This window comes from Colias eurytheme, chromosome 7, assembly GCF_061535395.1.
Source record: "Colias eurytheme isolate Ceu_HAF_F1 chromosome 7, ilColEury1 Martin Lab GWU primary, whole genome shotgun sequence".
Lineage (NCBI taxonomy): Eukaryota > Metazoa > Arthropoda > Insecta > Lepidoptera > Pieridae > Colias > Colias eurytheme.
This window is the reverse complement of record NC_142986.1, coordinates 9,710,602-9,733,028: the sequence shown is the minus strand read 5'-3', so window position 1 is coordinate 9,733,028 and position 22,427 is coordinate 9,710,602. Positions and strand designations below refer to the sequence as shown.

At 32.7% G+C, this 22,427-nt stretch overlaps 1 protein-coding gene and 1 non-coding gene across 2 annotated transcripts in view; one reads left to right on the top strand and one right to left on the bottom strand.

Moving 5' to 3' along the window:
• Positions 1–9,526, top strand: part of Brms1 (breast cancer metastasis-suppressor 1-like protein) — a 77,065-nt gene extending 67,539 nt beyond the window's left edge. The window contains exon 4 of the mRNA XM_090103659.1: positions 9,189–9,526. Within this exon, the coding sequence (XP_089959785.1) occupies positions 9,189–9,422 (234 nt within the window). The 3' untranslated portion in view covers positions 9,423–9,526. The remainder of the gene's footprint in view (positions 1–9,188) is intronic.
• Positions 9,527–19,314: 9,788 nt separating this feature from the next.
• On the bottom strand, positions 19,315–19,386 carry TRNAD-GUC (transfer RNA aspartic acid (anticodon GUC)). The gene has a single exon. It is a non-coding gene; the product is annotated as a tRNA-Asp (tRNA).
• Between the last annotated feature and the right edge of the window lie 3,041 nt (positions 19,387–22,427).

The window sequence follows — 22,427 nt, the reverse complement described above, 5'->3', positions numbered from 1 at the left end:
CGTCGCTGCTCCGCTCCCGTCAGTCGAACTATTTCAACTGAGCGCGTAATTCACGCTTCGTTGTCGTATGTATAAACAATAAATACGTATTTTTAAGTTACGAGTATATCACACAGTTATCTATGAAGTTATATTTTCAGATATTCCGTCCCCAGACACTGAAATGGACCAGAACCAACGACTCATCGAAGAATGCCTTTGCAGCTGGATCTTACAATCGTATAATGTGTATATGTGTAACGAAAAACAGTTCCGTTACGCGGACGTCTTGAACGCCCTGAATGTTTTCATCGAAAAGTTTAAACCCAAGAAACCCATCAAAGTCATTCCTGTTTGGTTGAATGAATTGAAAGCTCGATACAACCTGCACTACGTCGGGATTATTGTTAAACCTTCTGTAGTGGCCTTGCAGAGTTTTAATAATCGTTTAATGTCGTATATAAACAGAAGACACCTCTGTCCCGCTCAAGTATTTATAGTTGACGAGGCTGGGCTCTATTGGAAGATCAACAATTCTTCGGGAAAACCAGAAATGATCACGTTTCTAACTTGCGCCAACGTCACTGGAACACATAAATTGAAACCGTTGGTAATTGGAAAAGTAAAAAACCCCAAAGAGCTCGAAAACATCGATTTACCTATACATTATTACAGCCATAGATCGGGTTGGATTACCAGACGCCTGTTCAAGAAATGGTTTTTTGAATGTTTCCTCCCTGAAGTCAAGGAGTACTTGAGGGAACAGGACATGCCACAGACGGCCCTGCTGCTTCTCTTTCCTGCAGCTTGCCATCCGTCAACAATTTGTTTAAATAGTGATGATAATTTCCCATCTTTATTGTTGCCAAACAATTCTCACGAGAGGCTATCGACACAAATCGTTTTGAACTCTATTAAAAAGAATTACAAGGATAGTATTCTGCGCATGATATTACAGCGCGAGTCTATCGAGGACCTTAGCAATTTTAATCTCAAAGATATGGCTTCCCTCCTGTTGGACAGTTGGAAGGCGGTTCCAGCGTCTCATATATTATCGGCATTTGATAATATAAATTTAAATAATGGCAAACCGATGGATTACAATCCGTCCTACGCACTGGCGTACGGCATGATAGGACAAATTTGTGAAAGGTTCGACGTCAGCGCGGATTATATCACAACCTGGTATGAAGGAGAGGGCGAGGAATATAATGGATCTCAGTTTTTCTCGGAGGAAGAGATCGCGGACACTGCTCCGTTGCTTTACTTAGAGGAGGGCGATGTTGGCGCTGTTGATTCGAAGCCGAAAGTAGAACTGGGCCAAGCGTTAAAAGGTATTGAGTATTGCATACGCTGGGCGGAAGAGAAGAAATTCTTATGTTCGGAGATAGCCCTCTTGCGCCGGATGAGATATGATATTTTGAAAACCCCATCAAATAGTAAATTGAAACGAAGTAAACCAGCAGAGGCAGGTGAAGAATCGCTGTCGAAACTATTTAACATTTTGAAAACCCCAGACGGACAGAGTAAATTGAAACGAATTAAAACAGAAGAGGCAGTTATAGTAGAGTCATTTTAGGCAACATTTGACAGTTCAACAAAATTCAACAACGTAACCTAGTAACGACGGCATAGTATAATATATTATTTCGTTTTGTTAGAACTGCACATTTGTTTAACTTTTTTCAACTGCGATTACATATTTATAATAAAATAAAATAATAATATTGACCGATACAAGTAATTTTAAGATTTAATTTAATTAATTAACCATTCTAAACATAATAAACAATTTCTGATTTAAAGAACTGACGTCGCTGCAATATTGTGACAATTAACCTTTTTCCTTTTTAAATACCAGAGACGTTACTTTAAAAATCGAATGTAATGATTACCTACTTGTGTATAAATATCACCATAAATTAATAAATTCGTTGGTTTTATAATAAAACAGAATTTTATTTATTGTTCTTTTAATCCATACTACAATATTATAAATGCGAAAGTAACTCTGTCTGTCTGTCTGTTACTCAATCACGCCTTAACTACTGAACCAATTTGCATGAAATTTGGTATAGAGATATTTTAATACCCGAGAAAGGACATAGGATAGATTTTATCCCGGAAATCCTACGGGAACGGGTTTTTCTTTGAAAACGCGGGCGAAGCCGCGGGCAGAAAGCTAGTTAACTATGAAGTAAAACTGAATAAACGCATTTTTTAATTATGTATATATTTTTCTTATTAGATATTCCTTAAATTTACGAAAGAAAATATATTACTGGGATATGGACTTGTCTGATGATTAAAATTTACATGTTTCAAGTCACATTGACAATTATTAATGTTTCAAGTCGGTATCGATTAAGTAATTCACTTTAATCGATGATTTTAAGCAGGTTACCTCTCTTCGAAGATAAAATTGATAGACGTCAAATGTTGCCTATTAAATTGGCTCCACTATAAAATATAGGTTAGTGTTTGTATTGCAAGTTTTAATAAAAAATATGATGTTATTTATGGGGTTTTCTTTAAAGTTTTTACACCATGCTCACTAACAAAATCCTTACTAATATCACAGAATAATAACTAGTACCTATATAGCTCTAAATGCGAAATGTGTTTATTTGTCTTTCTTTCGTCCACGTCAAAACGAGTTAAGAGAATAGAGTGATATGTATATTGAATATGCTATTTTTTACTATCTTTAAAACATCTCATTCCCTTGGGGATTTGTTTTGCGTGCGAAAAACTAATCTTAATCTTAATCTTAATACTATTATAAAGGCGAAAGTTTGTAAGGATGTATGGATGTATCCGGATGTTTGTTACTCTTTCACGTAAAAACTACTGAACCGATTACAATGAAATTTAGCACACATATAGAGGGTAACTTGGATTAACACATAGGATAGTTTTTATTCCGGAAATCCCACGGTAACGGGAACTATGCGGGTTTTCCTTTGCAAACGCGGGCGAAGCCACGGGCGGAAATCTAGTATAACATAACTATATAATAATTAATAAGTATTAATTTTTTTATACCTACTTCTAAAAAACCAGACTGTAAAAATTATTCCTAATGCATAATGTGCGAAATGAGAAAAAAGGATATAAGTAGTTAAATATTTAATTATTTTTCTTCGTTGAAAAACACAAGATTTTTAATAGTAAATAACTTCCAAATCGAACTTTTGCAATTGTCTATGTATTTGATAAATGTTTATGAATAGAAAACGAATACTTAGGTAGGTACTTATAAACTTTATTTGCGATTTTTATGCAAATAAGTAATCAGTAATCACTAACTACATAGGTAGTATTTAAAACAAAGTAGCTTTCTCTGTCCCTATGTCCATTTGTATGCTTAAATATTTAGAACTACGCAATGGATTTTGATGCGGTTTTTTTTTAATAAATAGAGTGATTCAAGAGAAAGGTTTTAGTACATATATAATTTATTAGGTTTTAGGCGGTTAGCTAGTGAGTAATAAATTAATAAAGTCATAATTATATTTCATTCCAATAAAATACTTTTAAATACAAACATTAACTTGAAAAAAATATTGTAATAGTTAATTAAGTATTACCTATATTCTTTAATAAATGAATATATCTATATTGATGTACCTATATTATTTCTAAAGTCTATATACTTATAGGTATCATCCTTAAATCTATGTAGGTAACTATTTAAGTACTATCATATAATTCGTTTAAATAGGTACATACGGTCTATATAATAGTGAAGTTTAAAATATAGTAATGAATGAAGTTTAAATAATTAAAATTTTGCCATAATTATTTAGTAATTACCTATTTGAGAATGTAATCTTTTTTTATTTGCTCATAATTTAAGTTTTAATCGAGGGGTTTGAATGTAATAATTATAATTAATATTATGTAATTTAAGGTCATTTTGATATGAAAAATATTGACTTTAGTGAAACCCTTTTTAATTATTAGTACAGTTAATTAAATAGCTCTAATATTTCAACAATACTAGGTATCATATCATCGAAAAAATATCAAGTTGTTGCGCGCGATGCCTTCAAGGTCGTTGTTTGGTTTCTCTCTCTAGCAGTAGCGCGCTCTCTTTCATTGGGGTCGCGAGTTGTTCGTTGAATGGCGGCCAGACGAGGTGACACGATCACACAACTGACAGCGTCTCTTTATTATTTGCGTGTAAATTTCATTGCGCGCTTATTTAATAGTACATTTTAATATTGCAACGCAATGAAAGCCGAGGAAGATCATAATATCGAACCGCTTCTAGAGGCAGTGTATTCTTGGCTGCTGCAGATGGCTAAAATGAAACCGAATTGTGTCCTAACCGAGAACGACGTGCGTGTCATGGGCATTAAATTCAACGCGACCCTTAAAATCGTGTCCGATGTAAACAAAATAAATTTTCTGGAGAAGTTTGAAGAGCGATACGGTACTATAAGTGAATTTAACAATGATAACAAAACTGGACTTTGGAGACTGAACGATACTTCATTTGATGATTTAATGAAAGATTTAAAATTATTGTCTCCGATGCAGGTTTACATGGCCGACGAATCTGGGCTTTATTGGCGCCTTCCGGCAAAAAATTCTGAGAAATTATATGTGTTTAATAGAATTACCTTTTTACTATGTACAAATATCACTGGACAGCATAGATTAGCTCCGCTTGTTATTGGTAAATATAAAGATCCAAAATCCTTGAAGGACATTGAACTACCAATACATTATTTTTCACAGAGAGACGCTTACATAAACAGACGTTTATTCAAGAAATGGTTCTTTGAATGCTTCGTTCCCGAAGTAAAACTGTCCCTTAGAGAACAAGGGTTGCCGGAAAAAGCCGTACTGCTCATAGATTCGTCGTGTGCTCACCCTCACCATAAGGAACTTAGAACTGAAGACGATTCCATCATCACATTGGTTTTACCTTACGAAGATAATTATGATTATGGCCGTGCTACTTTTGATTATATCAAAAGAGAATACAAGAATAACTTTTTACGAATGGCTTCTTCTAGTGTTACAAGGCAAGATTTCACGCTGAAATTTAATTACAGAGACATGGCATTTCTTTTAGCCGATTGCTGGAATACCATGCCGGAGCATGTTGTCCGTTCGTGGGGACAAAACGTGCAAACAACTTCGCGCGTGTACATTGCAGACACTGATGATTCTTCGACAGATGAGTTTTTAGAACAATTTATATTTCGACTCGGTATTTCAATCGAAAATTTAAGGACATGGTACATGGGTATTTACGAGAACAAGAATGGTACCCAATATCTACGTTGCGCTGACATTGCAGCCTATGCCTTAACGATTGACTTAGATGGAATAGAAGAAACAGAAGATATAAATTATTCAGACAAGAAAGAAGATTTGAGGCCTCTCCGTGCGAAAAAGAACTTCGATCTCTGTATACAGTGGGCTGAAGAAAACGGGTATTCTTCTGCAGATATATCTATGCTTAAACAAATGAAAGACAAGATAGCCAACTTAAAACCATCTAATGTCGAGGTTGAAAAAGACGGGATAGCCAACTTTAAACCATCTAATGTCGAGGTAGAGAAACACATGATAGCCAACTTTGAACAATCTGATGTCAAGGTAGAAGAGATAACGGAAGTTACGATAGAAGAACATGACTTCACGATGGATTCTCACGATCACGATCCTCTCGAAGCAGGACCGTCAGTAAAAGGAACCGAAATAGATTTACGAGATGATGATAAAACTTCAGACTCTTGAAGTTAATTCTGAACAGGCTGAATAACTTACAATTTTAATTTTTAAATAATAAAAAGTACATTTTTGTAAAATATTGACTTTTTATTTCACTTCCTTAAATAATATTGTTTTCTTAACCTTGATTTTATTTTTTTTTTCTTTTTGATTGCGCCTTCGCGTTTAACCAGCATCGTACATACAGTCCTTTATTTTTACGGTTGCCTGGAAGAGATTGCTTTAAGCAATAAGGCCGCCAATTGTGCACTTACCATATTCATGTTCTCTATGTTAAATTATATATGTTTTTTATTACTGGTATTGTACAATAAAGTGTAAAAATAAATAAATAAATTGTTTTGTATAATAAGTAACTACATACATATATTTTCCAGTATAAGTAAGATATTATGACGCGGAGAAAAAAGCTTATTTAATAGATACTACCTATAATATAAATTTAGTGTGACACAATAACGAGTATTAAACATCAGAAGACTTAGTGAATAGAGAATTGTTTATTTATTTATTTATTACACTTCATTGTGCAAACATTAATGGACAAAGCAGAAAAAAAAGAACAATATCACAAAATTGTTTGTTTTTTTTAATAAAACATCTGAATTGATTGTTAGAAAGGCATATTTTTTTCGTATAAGTAGTTGAAAAATAATACAGAAAATTCTAAATCCCACCGACGCGGACGCGACAGTCTTATTGAAGCAACATAGTATAAGAATTCGAAACTACACTAGTAATCAATTTACATTTTAAAACCTCACAAATTAGTAATTACTCCAATTAATACAATTTTTGTCACGTTGGCCGTTATACATCTTAATCTTAATATCTTAATCTTAATCTTTCTTAATACTATTATAAAGGCGAAAGTTTGTATGGATGTATGGATGTTTGTTACTCTTTCACGTAAAAACTACTGAACCGATTACAATGAAATTTAGCACACATATAGAGGGTAACTTGGATTAACACATAGGATAGGTTTTATCCCGGATTTCCCACGGGAACGGGAACTATGGGGGTTTTCCTTTGAAAACGCGGGTGAAGCCGCGGGCGGAAATCTAGTAGATAATATTACAGTCCCTAAACGCTAATGAAAGCATGAAATGCGTTAACATGCATGTCCTCATAATGCATGAGTGACCAAATAAAATAAAATCATGCATATAATATTGTATACAGTTCGCGCCATTTCAGTATAGTGCGTGAACACAAAGCTTTTTATTACACACAGGTATTACAAGATAATATTAAAACTGTCACGTCACGTAAACTGTCAAAATATACAATTAGCAATTGGCAATTAGAATACGTTTTTAAAATGATAGTTTTATACTTATTCGTCGAACTAATAAAACTTATTCGTCGAATACTTGGGCCCTATGGGTCGATTTTTCAATGCTTGGATAAAACTTATCCGTCCAATAAAGTATTACACGATAATATTAAAATGTCACGTAAACTGTCAAATACGGGCAATTAGAATACGTTTTTAAAATGGTAGTTTTATACATTATTCGACGAATAAGTTTTATCCAAGCATTGAAAAATCGGCCCTTAAACGAACATGTAGTTTGCATGTCATTCATTTCATGCATGGCGTAAACATCCAAAAAGCATTTATTTCACAAAAAAGTACCTATACTTTTTTATTATTTGCAATTTGTGGGGTAGGTTCGCGCCGTACGAATCGTGTAAACCGCTAAGTAGACGCAAGTTGCAGACTTTGCCGTGCCATGAAATTTGAATCTTTGTAAAAAGACATGCGTAGATTAGTAGATACAGTTTATCTTTTCACCAAATTCAAAGGATGTTTGTTTAACTTATTTGTTTTAACAATGAAAACATGTGTTGTAATTTTAAAAATTCAGTATTATGTAGTAACTAGCTTTCCGCCCGCGGCTTCGCCCGCTTTATCTAAAACATAATAAATTATATACTAAAACCTTCCTCTTGAATCACTCTATCTATTAAAAAAAACCGCATCAAAATACGTTGCGTAGTTTTCAAGATTTAAGCATACATAGGGACATAGGGACAGAGAAAGCGACTTTGTTTTATACATACTATGTAGTGATAACGTGGAGCCACAGCGTGGAGCTGATATTTATTTACATGCCCTATTTTGGCTAATGTGTTCATTCCTAAAGTAAATATTGTCAAAATAATCGGACCAGTAGTTCCTGAGATTAGCGCGACAAACAAACAAACACTCTTCAGCTTTATAATATTATTATAGGTGAAATTTAGCTCATACCCTATTAGGACATAATTTATACATATCTTTGACATTATTTGACGTACATTCATATGTATTTGTATGTATTTTTGTCACTTTAACTGATAGATAAGTTTATTTAGATTTGAAAACATAACGAGGAGTGTGAACAACTGAACACGTAATAATTAATCTTTGAAAATTCTGTACCCCTAGATAGTTGGCGACGAGAATTTTGCTTTAATTATATGTATCATTAAATGTTTTCTTTTAACCACGCTTATTAAATATTAATTCTTCACCTGTATGTTTATATTATGTAACCTAGTCATTTAAACTCGATTTTGACGAAGTTATAAGTGATATTGGGTGTCCTAGCAGGGGTCGTATTATGACCCCTTATTTCCAGACAGTTTACGCCCTGAATTGAACTGATTGGAAAATTCATATTATGCTCGCAATAACCAGACTCAAACTCAAACTCAAACTCAAACATTTATTTATTCAATTAGACTTCTTATAGAAGCACCTTTGAAACGTCATTACATATTTTAAAATTTACCACCGATTTACCAGCCATGGCTAATTATGTTATAATATGAATTTGCCAGTCAGTTCACTTATGGCGTAAATTGTCTGGAAATAAGAGGTCATAATACGGCCCCAGAACGTTTTACACAACTTTGTAATAGTAGTAGTAGTAATACAGTTTTTATTTTTTCCTTACGTTGAGGCAAGGGTAACGGTAAAGTTGCTATAAGGTAGCTACGGTTCACTGACTTGTCTAACGTCTTGTATGGAATGGTTGAAAGATTGAGTTTTGATGGATTTAGGCGATTTTTTATTCAAATTATTGGATTTATTTTAAGGTGGAGCTTTCAAGCATGTATATGAAACATAATTTTAAGTGTAACCTTTAAAAGCACGCTGTGGTTCTCTTCATACAAAATTTTACCTTATAATAAGTAATTTATTGCATAAAGACTAAAGTATACAGCCTTCATTTCAAAAACTACAATACACTGTTGAGATTAGTTACACAATATAATACCGCTTATCGTCTGTCCTGTAAATTTTTAGCCATCTTTTAAGAATCTCTCTCTGCTTACCAGCAGAATAAAGTTTTTAATAAATAAATGCATCCACCACACAAAGAGAGTCGAGACCGTTTCCAAAAACTATATAAGTAAACGATAACGTCTATCAATAAAATAATACAAATTATCTTTGTTCACAGAGCGAAAAGTGGCTAGCCTACGAGATGCTAAAAGAGGAGATCCTAGAGAAGATTCGCAAGATCGAAGAGGAAAGGCACACGGTGGACCTCTGGTCGTGTGGGGCAGAGTGGGGCAGGAAACGGAGGAAGAGGCAAGTAACCGTCTCCCCTCCTTATGTGGTGTACATGCTACCTGACGCAGACATCATGGAGGACTGGCGACTTGTCAGGAAACTATTGGAACGGGCTGATTAGTTAAGATTTTGTGTAAAATGTTGTTTTATTTTGAGAGGTTGTGTGGTTGTTTTTTCGTAACTTATATATAATTTGGAAATAAAAAATAAATAATTATTTGTGTATGAGGTTGTTTTATTTTCTACCTTTATAGTAATCATGGGTTAGCCGTTAAAAGATAGGATTGTGCTTAGACAAAAATAACTATTAGGTAATTAGGCTTTAGTAAGATAGATTCAAAATATAGGGTAGAAGTTAGGGTAAAATTCTGTACACAAAGTTAATCGATTTAATCATTTTTGATATGTCTTTGAAACATACATACATAGGTATACTTACTTTCGATTATACAATCTTATGAGTAGATAAGTTATTAATTTCAAAAATATTTTAATATATCTACCAATTAGCTTATGTGTTATTCTGATACATAACCTCATCCCTGCCTAGCATTATCGAAATTCATTGAGTAGTTTTCCCGTGGAAAAGGTACAAACATACCTACATACATCCATACACACTTTCACATTTAGGTATATTAAAAATGAATATAAATAGTAAGACAAGATGATTTGAAATCATAGCGTTCTTGGATTTTGAAATTACAATATTCTCAATAGCTAGGTTCGTAGTATCTATCAAGCACTACATTTTAATTTTTAACAAGTTTTGCACATAAATATATAATGTTCTACTTTTAGATAATTTATTATTTCACTGCCATTGAATATCTCTAAACTAAATAGTAAGAAGTATGTGATTACGGATAATGATATTAGAATCGTTATATAACACTTGAACAACTTAACAAATTTCGATTAAATTAAATATAAATATTTCAGGACAATTTTCACACACGGCACGATGTGATCCCATACTAAGCTTTCGCTTGTCTTATGGAAACCAGATGGCTGATAAACATACATATATAATTTTAAATAAATACTTATATAGACAATTAACACCTAGACAGAGCAAACATTTTGAGTTCATCACACAAATATTTGCCCCAGGTGGGAATCGAACCCACGACCTCTGGCTTTGAAGGCAGGGCCACTACCAACCAAGCCAACCGGTCAGTCAATAAAACAAAATAAAAAATAATAAAATAGTGTATGAAAATATACATAGAAAGCATCAAATAGGAGCATTACCAGCAAGCGGTTTCACTTGCCCTGAGAATAAAAAACTAAATGATAAAATATTAAATTTTATCTAGGCAGAAGAACCAGCGCCGCTCCAAGATGCAACTGAGGATTTAGAAAAAGTAAGTATGGTAAGTATCCTAAATACAAAATATAATATAACGCGAAACATGACTTCCTTTACCATTTATCATTCACATTATAAAAATAGAAAAGTGCGACCTACGTCAAAAGAACATTAGCCATTTGTGAATAAAAATAAAGTAAAAATACGATTCATGACGCAAAACTTGAAACGCTAACGTTATAAGCATAATATTATAATGTTTGAATGCAGAGAATACGTCATGAATTACGTAAGTATAAGGCTTGCTCAACGCCCATTCATCTGAAAATATATTTTATAAAATTAGCAGTCCATTTTAGATTAAAATTGAGCATTATGAAAGAGCGAATAGTGTTAGGTATATTATGGTGTTATTCTGGGATGGAAGGATAAGTACCTATTCTAATGTTAGCATAGATAAAATATGATTCGGTAAAACATAGATAAATATTGTTTTAAGAAGCTTAGATATATTATATAGATAGGTAGGTAGTTGAATTTTGATCACTGTGTTTATTTTAATGATTGTTGACTTTCACGAATAAATTTAAATACAGTTTATCTTTGAACTTTTGATGTCGATGCTACTTTTTATTATTACTTAGGTAAATAAAAATCGAGATCTTGGAAAAAAAAATCAATTTTCATTTTTCATATAATACTTTGGGTAAATTAGGTTCTATTTTTAATTTTAATAGATAGTATTTACTATTTAACAACTAACACTTATTACCTATACCACCTCTTGAGATAAGATTGAAGAATGAATTCTTGTTGGAATCCGTATATCTTAGAAAATCTTTTTCAAATTTTCATAAATAGGGCACGTAGGTATTTGTTTAGAAGGTTTTCCTCGTTTTTACAGTGATTACAATTAAAAAATAACAACTTTAACAATTTGGCAATAGGTACTCGGACTAATTAATTAATTTCTCGAGAATGAAAATCGATCAATGAAACAAATTCGAATTTCATCTTCCTACAATAATAGGACTTATATTATAAATCACTACATAGTATAAACCATAGTCGCCTTTTCTGTCCCTATCTATGTCCCTATGTATGCTTAAATCTTTAAAACTACGCAACGGATTTTTATGCAGTTTTTTGTAATAGATAGAGTGATTCAAGAGGAAGGTTTTAGTAGGTATATAATTTATTATGTTTTAGTCAAAGCGGGCGAAGCCGCGGGCGGAAAGCTAGTATATTATAAATAAATATTATAAAGGAGCCCTACTTTTATATAAAGTAGAGCAAACTGAACGGTAAAGCGACCTCAATCCCACCGATTGAATATTAAAGTTTATACAACATTTTCAATACATTTAATTCTATTGACGACGATATTTACAGTGAAAAAGTTTGTTTCAGATTCTTGGAAACAGGTTTTATACGGTCTACATAAATTTACTTAATTAATAAAATATTCTGTGTGTCAATAGCTAATCCAGGATGAAAACTATGATACCAAATTTGATATAAAATCATTTAGCTATTTAGCTCAGAAAAGCTTATTAAATACTAGCTGTGCCCCGCGGTTTCACACGCATTGCTCCGCTCCTGTTGGTCTTATCGTGGTAATATATTATAGCCTACCTATAGCCTTCCTCGATAAATGGGCTATCTAACACCGAAAGAATTTTTCAGTTCGGACCAGTAGTTCCTGAGATTAACGCGTTCAAACAAAAAAACAAACTCTTCAGCTTTATAATATTAAAGTATAGATTTTTATTTATTTAATATGAATGTGTAGTTCGGTAAGACTTTTTACTAATATTCAATGCCCTTGCCTTGTAGTTCGTAGAATATTTCCTGGGCGACTATAGTATCATTTATCTACTGGTTATCCTTGGGGAGATCCCGTTCTATAAAAAGCAGGAGGTCGTTTTATATAAAATATAAATAAGATCTATGTACTTATACAAAAGATTCAATGCAATGTATAAAATATAATTAATAATTACTATGGAACTACGACTAATGGGTTAAAAGTAAAACCAACGCTAAGCGTAATAATATCGCAAGACCGCTGACCGCTCCATGCAGTTTCGACACAGTGTAAAACCTCATGAAGAAAGAAAGCCATTCATTCAAACATACAACAATAGAATTGTAAATTATAAATAAAAATATTAATTTATGTGTTGTTGCGTGCGCTAAAAAAGGAAGCCACTGAGGATACCTGAGGCATAATACCTCAGCACTGATTTTCAGTGACCCCTTACGACATCTAGATTGTCAGCTGCTTTACTGGATAATAATCAATAAGGCTCCGAACAAACATACTTACTTTTTATTATGTTGTAATTCTGAAATGTATGTTTTAGCAATTTTTTCTTTATCTGAGCTATATGACATTGCTTTTAACCAAATTTCAAGACTCTGTGTTCATGAGAAGTACAATGTAGGTTTCAATTCCCTTGCGAATGTCGAAATTTGTAATAGTTTGTAGGTCGTATCTTTTGATTGCGCTGGCTTATAAGTTTGATTTTATTATACCTTAAAGATATTATAGACCTGACTTTTTGATGTGAATATCAATTTTATACATGTACCTAAGCGTTCATGAGTAAAAGGGTTGTAAGCTTAGAGTATATATTATAACAATAGTATAGAGCGAGTGTATTGCACAAATTGCATAGTGCGCATCGTAGGCAGATGAGCTATAGATAATATAGAGATGTGTGTGTGACAAATAGGGATGGGTAGGTATCAATTGCGTGTTGAACTATCGATAAGTTATGTAAATAAATATGTATCATAAGTAAATTTTATGTTCAATAAGTTATTAAAGGAAAAATATATGAATAAAGTATAAATATGTAATTTTAAATTTGTTTACGTCCTGAATAAAGTTTGTTTATTCCATTTGAATATTATTTTTATTTTAATTATATAAGAAATTTTCTTGTATTAATTGTAAGAACTTTAAAAAAATATGTTTAATTGGAATATCAGAAAAACGTGAGTACTTTTTAAATAATAAAGTTAATAAAATAAAAGATCGGGTTTAGTGTTATTTTTTTAATAATAAATCAAACAATAATAATAATGTTTTAAAAATGGTAAAAATATTAAGGAATAATTAATAATTTAAAAATGATAATATAATAAATAATATTAATAATTTTTTTATTTAATTTTATCCATTCTACTATCAAAATCTTCAAAATCAATTTAGCGGTTCAGAAAATATATCGTAACATAATACATACTTTACATTTACACTATAGGTAATACATTCGCATTCATAATATTAGAAAGTGTATCATACAAAACACACCACAAATTTATTTATAATACATTTTTAAAAGTGTTTTAATTTTAAAGTTAAAGGGTCTTGACAGACAGACAGACAACAAAGTGAGATGAGACAAAGTGATTCCTTTTGAGGTTCGGAACGCTAAAAAGTAAACATATTATGTCTGTTTATCGATACATGAATCATGATATAATAAAATGTATTTATCTAAATTACAGTACTGATTAAAATCAATGTAGGTTATAAAACAATAAAGTTGATAAAGATAATAACAACAACAATATTATATAACACACATAATATAATTATATTATTACTAGCAATGCCCTGCGGTTTCACCCGCATAGATAGCGATATCGTTACAGTGAAAAGTCTACTATAGGTCTATACTATAGGACTATAGGTTTAAATTTTAATCACATGAAAATCACCTTTACCCCGTCCCGCACTACGGCCTTTTTTTTTGTTTTAGTGGGGAAATCTTTCATAGATACCCACGGCCTCCGGCGGAGGGGCCGTGGGTTATGTCGGATTCCTACCGACCAAAACCCCACTGTGTTCCGTCAAGACGCATATTGGTAGAATTCCTCCGTGACCCCCGCACTAGGGTGACAAATCAACATCGAGCTGTGCTGCGCTGTACTGCGCTGTGCTGTGCTGTGTTTCTTAAGCTACGTTTTTTTAACAATTAAACGATGCTGCGCTGTACTGCGCTGTGCTGTGCTGTGTTTCTTAAGCTACGTTTTTTAACAATCTAGCTCAGTATAAAGTAATCATCAGCTCGTGTAGTCGTTTATCTCGTCAAATATGACCCTATTTTCAAAAAAATGTAAACATTACGACATAGTTGAAAGTGAAGAAGAAGCGGATATGGATATTTTATGTGTTATTTTGTCGTTAAAAGAGTCCAGTCACGGTAGCTTGTTACCTCACACCATACGTGAAAAATACGGAGAATTTTCTAAAGAGTATTGCCACTGAAGACGATTTTTTTTAAATATTTGCGAATGACTAAAAATCATTTTAATTATTACTAGCGGTCCGCCCCGGCTTCGCCCGTGGTACATATTTGGCAATAAAAGGTAGCCTATGTTCTTTCTCAGGGTCTAAAGATTGTCTGGTCCAGTAGATTAAGCGTGAAAACCATACATACATACATACATAATTACAAACCTTTCCTCTTTATAATATTACTAGCGGTCCGCCCCGGCTTCGCCCGTGGTACATGTTTACGTTTTCTCTGCATAAGAACCATCCTCGTACTTCAAGGAATATAATAAAAAAAGAATTATCGAAATCGGTTCAGCCGTTCTCGAGTTATGCGCTTACCAACACATTTTGCGATTCATTTTTATATATAACTAGCGGTCCGCCCCAGCTTCGCCCGTGGTACATAATATTTACGTTTTCTCTACATAAGAACCATCCTCGTACTTCAAGGAATATAATAAAAAAGGAATTATCGAAATCGGTTCAGCCGTTCTCGAGTTATGCGCTTACCAACACATTTTGCGATTCATTTTTATATATAAGACTAGCGGTCCGCCCCGGCTTCGCCCGTGGTACATATTTACGTTTTCTCTACATAAAAACCATCCTCGTACTTCAAGGAATATAATAAAAAAAGAATTATCGAGATCGGTTCAGCCGTTCTCGAGTTATGCGCTTACCAACACATTTTGCGATTCATTTTTATAAGAAGATTATAGATTAACTAGCGACCCGCCCCGGCTTCGCACGGGTGCAATGCTGATACTAAATACACTACAGAAAAACTGTGAACGTTGTACAATCATAGCGGCCCGCTCCGGCTTCGCACGGGTATAAAATATATAGCCGGGCGGCCGGCCGGTACCGCCGCAAACGCTACGTCCCGCAATTTTTAAATCTGTAATATCTTCGAAAATATTCACTTAAATCATACGGTGTAAAGGGCCATATAGATCTATATGGCCTTTTACACTTATATAATGTATTCTATATAATGTATTCAAGGTAGTTAATTGGTTAAGGATTAATGCTGTGTTGGTTAAAATCGCTTCGAAAATTAGCCATTATTTGTCGTAAAAAGTAAATGACAAAAATAAGTTATTGTGGGTTATCCATAAGAGATAGACATATACTTTTCTGTAGACCTTTTCAATGTGTATAATACTTAGTACATTATTTTGATAAAACTCTTAGGGTTCAGCCTGCGTTTGCAATGTAAGCGGAATAAATGTAATTTTTTACGACATCACATTAGAAACCTTAAAAATAACAGTACTTCTCCACTATTTAATGGATGTTATTATACATATAAACCTTCCTCTTGAATCACTCTATCTATTAAAAAAAACTGCATCAAAATCCGTTGCGTAGTTTCAAAGATTTAAGCGTACAAAGGGACATAGGGACAGAGAAAGCGACTTTGTTTTATCCTATGTAGTGATAAGCTCGACACAGCGCAGCATGGCAGAGCTCCATAAAAACATAGCACAGTTCGGCACAGCGCGGCTCAGCACGGCGGGTAGCGCGCCTCGCTCGAGACTGCTGCGTTTTTAAACAGAGCGCAGCCTCACACAGCGCAGCACAGCATGGGTTGTTTGCATCCTCATTAAAATATTAGACGAGCGAGTTGACCAAACACAGCACAGCGCAGTACAGCGCAGCATAGCTCGATGTTGATTTGTCACCCCTACGGCCTGCTCGAACAGTACACCTAGTATTTTCTGTAGATTGACACTTTTAAAAATTCGTTATATCTTTTGAATGGAATATCCAATTCTTTTCATTTAAAAAGTATTTTGCTGGTATTGAAACAGTCTATAATAAAACATCATTTAATGGGATAAGGATTAATATATGTGTATGGATAACATGGTTTGATTACTGTCGGCACTTCTATTTACTTTGAAAACGTAAAAAAGTTGTTGTAGTAACATAACTACTGAAGATGGACATATGGTATCGCGGACTTTCTTGTAGATATTGATCCATTCTATAATACCGTAGAACATTTTTTTGTTCTATCTTCAATAGATTCCGCAGCGCACGCGATGACAGAAGTTTTATTAAGGATTTTTTTACACCTTGGGTTACATTATTGCATTTTTGGTAAGGATCTCTAATTTTTTTGAAAATGCAATATAGCCTATGTTGCTCAGTAAAGATGCAGCTTTCTAATGGTGAAAGAATTTTTGAAATCGGTCCAGTAGTTTTTGCGTGAAAACCATACATACATACATACATACATACTTACAAACTTTTCCTCTTTATAATATTAGTATAGATTTATTATGATACGGTAGTTATGTAGATAGTAGCTAGTATTCAGTGGGATCACCTACCATCTTAATCTTAATCTTAATACTATACTATACTATACTATTAGATATAAAGGCGAAAGTTTGTATGGATGTATGGATGTATGGATGTGTGGATGTATGGATGTATGGATGTTTGTTACTCTTTCACGTAAAAACTACTGAACCGATTACAATGAAATTTAGCACACATATAGAGGGTAACTTAGATTAACACATAGGATAGGTTTTATCCCGGAAATCCCACGGGAACGGGAACTATGCGGGTTTTCCTTTGAAAACGCGGGCGAAGCCGCGGGCGGAAATCTAGTCTAGTAAGATATAAAACACAGGTACTATAACCACAACTAAGGCAACCTTGGGCAGCCTGGAAGAGATCGCTGATAACTGATAAGCAATAAGGTTGCCTTATGTGCTATGAATGTTTTCCTTTTCTTTTAATATTATATGATTGAAAATTTTGTAATGGTACCTACATAAAATTGTTAAATAAATAAATAATAAATGAATTTAGATTTAAATTTAGTCATAGACATAGATTAGTGTTTTTAGGTAAGTACTAAAACTAAAATACGATAGGTAAACAAAAATTTTACAATTAGTTACAATACGAGTTAACATTATATAAATGATGCCAAAAAAATATGTAACACTGGTTTTTCAGTAACAACCGTTTAAGTAAATATTAAGACCTCATATTGTATTCTGAAAACAACTACACAGCTTATTCTACAGTGTGGAAATTTTCGATGGGCCCTGGAGGGAAAGTTCTTGAAATAGAAAATTTTGCTAAAATGAAACATTCCTTTATTTTTGAAAAGAAATAGAACTGTATTCTAAGATTTTAGAAAATTCACTTGATTCGACTGGGAATCGAACTAACTAAAAATTAAAAATTGTTATTCCATTCTTCAAATCGACTCAAGAAATATTTTAATAAAAATTATTTTCTAGTAAAAATATTTACTCTTAGAAATAGAAGTAGCTTTCAGCTGTTCTTTTCGTAAAAAAAAACATAAGATATACTTATAGATAACCCGATAAAGACTTAGAAATATCTAGTAATTCTAATATTGTACGAGTTCGCATGGGGTTTTTCAGGATAAAACACCATTTTCGGGTGTTAAATTATGATATTCTTAATAAGTAAATAGGTAGGTTCGGTGGATAAACTAAGAACTGCAGTTTATTTAAACCGTGACATTTTCCTTTTTTAGCAGCTACTTAGAGAATTTTTATGTCGGTCATAGATAAGTTCTAAACGAAGAATGAGATCCTAATTTTAAGTGAACTTTATACATTATCCACTTTTTTCCTTAATTAACAAACGATTTAAATGGATAAAGAATTATTATTTACTAAATAATAATTAAAAGGAAAATTTTTAAATTTTTACCATTAATGTTCTTGTGGTAAAACATTAAAATGAGGTAACTAAGCACTGTTTAATCACCTTTCTTTTCTTTATTGCCTAATGACTTGGAAAATATAGATCCGTAGAGAAAGAACCGTAGAGACAAACTTTTTTTTACAGAAATCAAAAGCTTAGTTACAGTAATATCCAATTTCTGGAAAGAAGATTTTGGTATTAAACCCAGGTTCTACGCGGTATTGGCTTCACTTATTATAATGGCGAAACCTTGTAATAAGAATTAAACAGTAATATGTATTGTATTGTCTTAATCTAATTGTATTGTGTGCGTGTTATTTTTTTTGTGGAGTCAAATAAATGATCTTTCTTTCTTTCTTTCTTTCTTTACTAGCTTTCCGCCCGCGGCATCGCCCGCGCAGTCAAAGAAGTTACCGTTCCCGTGGGATTTCCGGGATAAAACCTATCCTATGTCCTTTCTCGGGTATCAAAATATCTCTATATCAAATTTCATGCAAATTGGTTCAGTAGTTAAGGCGTGATTGAGTAACAGACAGACAGACAGAGTTACTTTCGCATTTATAATATTAGTATGGATTATTTTCCACTTTCACCATTATAAGATTCCATCTGAGTTCTAAGTATATTATTAAACTTAAACGTTCAGTTTAAATATACGGTTGTAGTTATACTGTAGTTGTATTTAAATTTAAAGCAAAAAATATCCTCCCCGGCGGGGAATCGAACCCCGGTCTCCCGCGTGACAGGCGGGGATACTCACCACTATACTACCGAGGATATGGGTTAAGGGTTGAAAACAACTTCTGGTACAAAATATAACGTATGGAAATTTAAGTCCATGGAGCTGAATATTATGCATATCATAAGTTAATTATACCTACTTTATCAGGAAGTTTTAAAACTTATAATAAGCAATACTTTTTATATGATGCTAAGTTCAAAGTTCAAACACGAACTCAAAGTTTTTAATTAAATTAAACTTTTACAAAACCGTTCAAAAGCTTTGTTATTTGTCAAGATGAATCATAGAAGAATACAGGAATTTATTATGCGTTTCACTTTGAAATCAGTGTTAACAGAAAAATAAATAAAATAATAATTGCAACAATTTAATTTCATATTAATAATCAAATTTTAACTTAAGCTAATTAAGTAGATTTTATTCTGAAATTTGTGTGTGTACAATAATCAAATATATTAAATTAAAAATATGGATCTCTTGGATTTTCCAGAAAAGTTTCGCACCAACATTATTCATTTTACTGTATTTTATTTACCTTCTTATGTCATTGTTTTTCAAGCGTAGCGCATCATGAAACTACTTAAATCTTGCCTTTGAAAATCCTTCTAATTACATAGGTACTATTAATACTTATAAAGCTGAAGATTTTGTTTGTTTGTCTGAACACGCTCATCTTAGAAAAAACTGGTAATAATGGAAAAAATATTTTACCTTGGGCTGTTCCCATTTACTCAGGAAGGCTGATGTAATGGCGTAGACGTGAGTGAACCTGCAGGGCACTGCTAGTTTGATATAATATGCTGTTAAGTACAAGATTTTATAAGTTATCCTTTTCAAATAATATTTTATATTGTTTTGTTTCAGTTAAAAAGTAATTCATTGTCACTACATAGTAATGGTACCTAGTACCTACCTATAAACCAAAGTCGCTTTCTCTGTCCCTATGTCCATTTGTATGCTTTAATCTTTAAAACTAAACAACGTATTTTGATGCGGTTTTTTTAATAGATAGAGTGATTCATGAGGAAGGTTTTAGTATACCTATAATTTATTAGGTTTTAGACAAAGCGGGCGAAGCCGCGGGCGGAAAGCTAGTAATGAATATAACACTTTTTTCCAAGTATTCACTCATGTATTATAATGTACCACTGGAAGAAACTTGTTCCCACGACACAGGGAATCCTAGTGTGGGAGCAAGGGTTTTCAATTTCTATGTACCTATCTTATATGTTGGAAATAAAGTTATTGTTTATTAAAGTGAAACTTTTATTACATCGTCTCAAACTTTTTGGTCTGTGTAGCGCATGTCGCGTGTATCGCGGCTGCCGAGTAGGTATACCTACTCGGCACGCGACATGCGCTACACAAAGCAGTGTTCGGAACCGTTCGAATAGTTTCACTTTTACCGTGGTTTCATAAAACCACACATTTTTTTTTGTTAAAGTTATTGTTTATTGTTATTGTTATTGTTTGTATTCATGTATTTAAAATATCAAGGACTCTACTTAAGTAGCCGTATTTAATGGTTTTACCATTAATGTTCTTGTGGTAAAACATTAAAATGAGTTAAAATAAAAGTAACTAAGCACTGTTTAATCACCTTTCTTTTCTTTATTGCCTAATGACTTGGAAAATATAGATCCGTAGAGAAAGAACCGTAGAGACAAACTTTATTTACAGAAATCAAAAGCTTAGTTACTACAGTAATATCCAATTTCTGGAAAGAAGATTTTGGTATTAAACCCAGGTTCTACGCGGTATTGGCTTCACTTATTATGATGGCGAAACCTTGTTATAAGAATTAAACAGTAATATGTATTGATAAAAATTATGAGATACTAGCTTTCCGCCCGCGGCTTCGCCCGCGTTTTCAAAGAAAAACCCGTTCCCGTAGGATTTCCGGGATAAAACCTGTCCTATGTCCTTTCTCGAGTATCAAAATATCTCTATACCAAATTTCATACAAATTGGTTCAGTAGTTAAGGCGTGATTGAGTAACAGACAGACAGACAGAGTTACTTTCGCATTTATAATATTAGACGTAGTATATTATTATTAGTCTGTGATATTAGTATGGATTGAATGAATGAAAATCATTTATTGCTATAGAAATACAAATAATATAAGCATACAATATTTAAAATAAGCAAAAAGCGACCTTATAGCTAGGTAGCGATCTCCACCAGGCAAAAGAACAATTCATATTTAAGTAATAATTTTTCAAGATACATATTTACAGCCATAACTGTTTAGTTACTTTAACCATTAAACAAAATAAATCTTTTATTTCCAATAGATACGTAATTTCCACACCACTTATGACCCAAATAATAAAAACTGTTACAATTATGTAGAAATAAAATTAATAATTATTTATTTAGTTACGAATTAGATGCTCTAGACAAAATTGGAATGGCCAACTGGAAGGCCCAGCATTCAAATAAAATACATATCATCAAAATCGGTTCATCCAGTCGAAAGTGCTGATATAACAAAGCAAAAAAATACATTTGAATTGTGAATCCTCCTTTTTGAAGTCGGTTGACAAACACACATTTACTGTTAAATTATATTGCCCATAAAGTATTTATTAGATAGAAAGTAAACACGCATGAGCGAATGAAATGATAATCTATATAGCGTGTTTTCCAAGAAATATAACTACCTCTACAATCAATAGTCTACTAAATATTGTATCACACGCTACACATTCTCTTATTATATTGTTTTTATCTCCATAAATCTACTTTTACTATTATTACTTTCATATTTTTTTCTGATCTAGGTGATAAGTAAAATAATTTTTGGTTGTTAATTAGGTCCAAAACGAAACAAGTGAGATCAATCTTTAGTGATAAGGCCGCCCTCTGTGCTAGTTTAGCTATAAGTTTTAGTTTTTAAGTAAGTACATAATTTGTATAACTAGCATAGTAAAGTGTTATAAATAAATAAATAAATAAACAATGCCCTTTCATTATAAAGTTACGATATTTCAAACTTATTTATTCAATTAGACTTCTTTTAGAAGCACTTTCGAATCGTCATTACATATTTTTAACATTTACCACCGATTCGG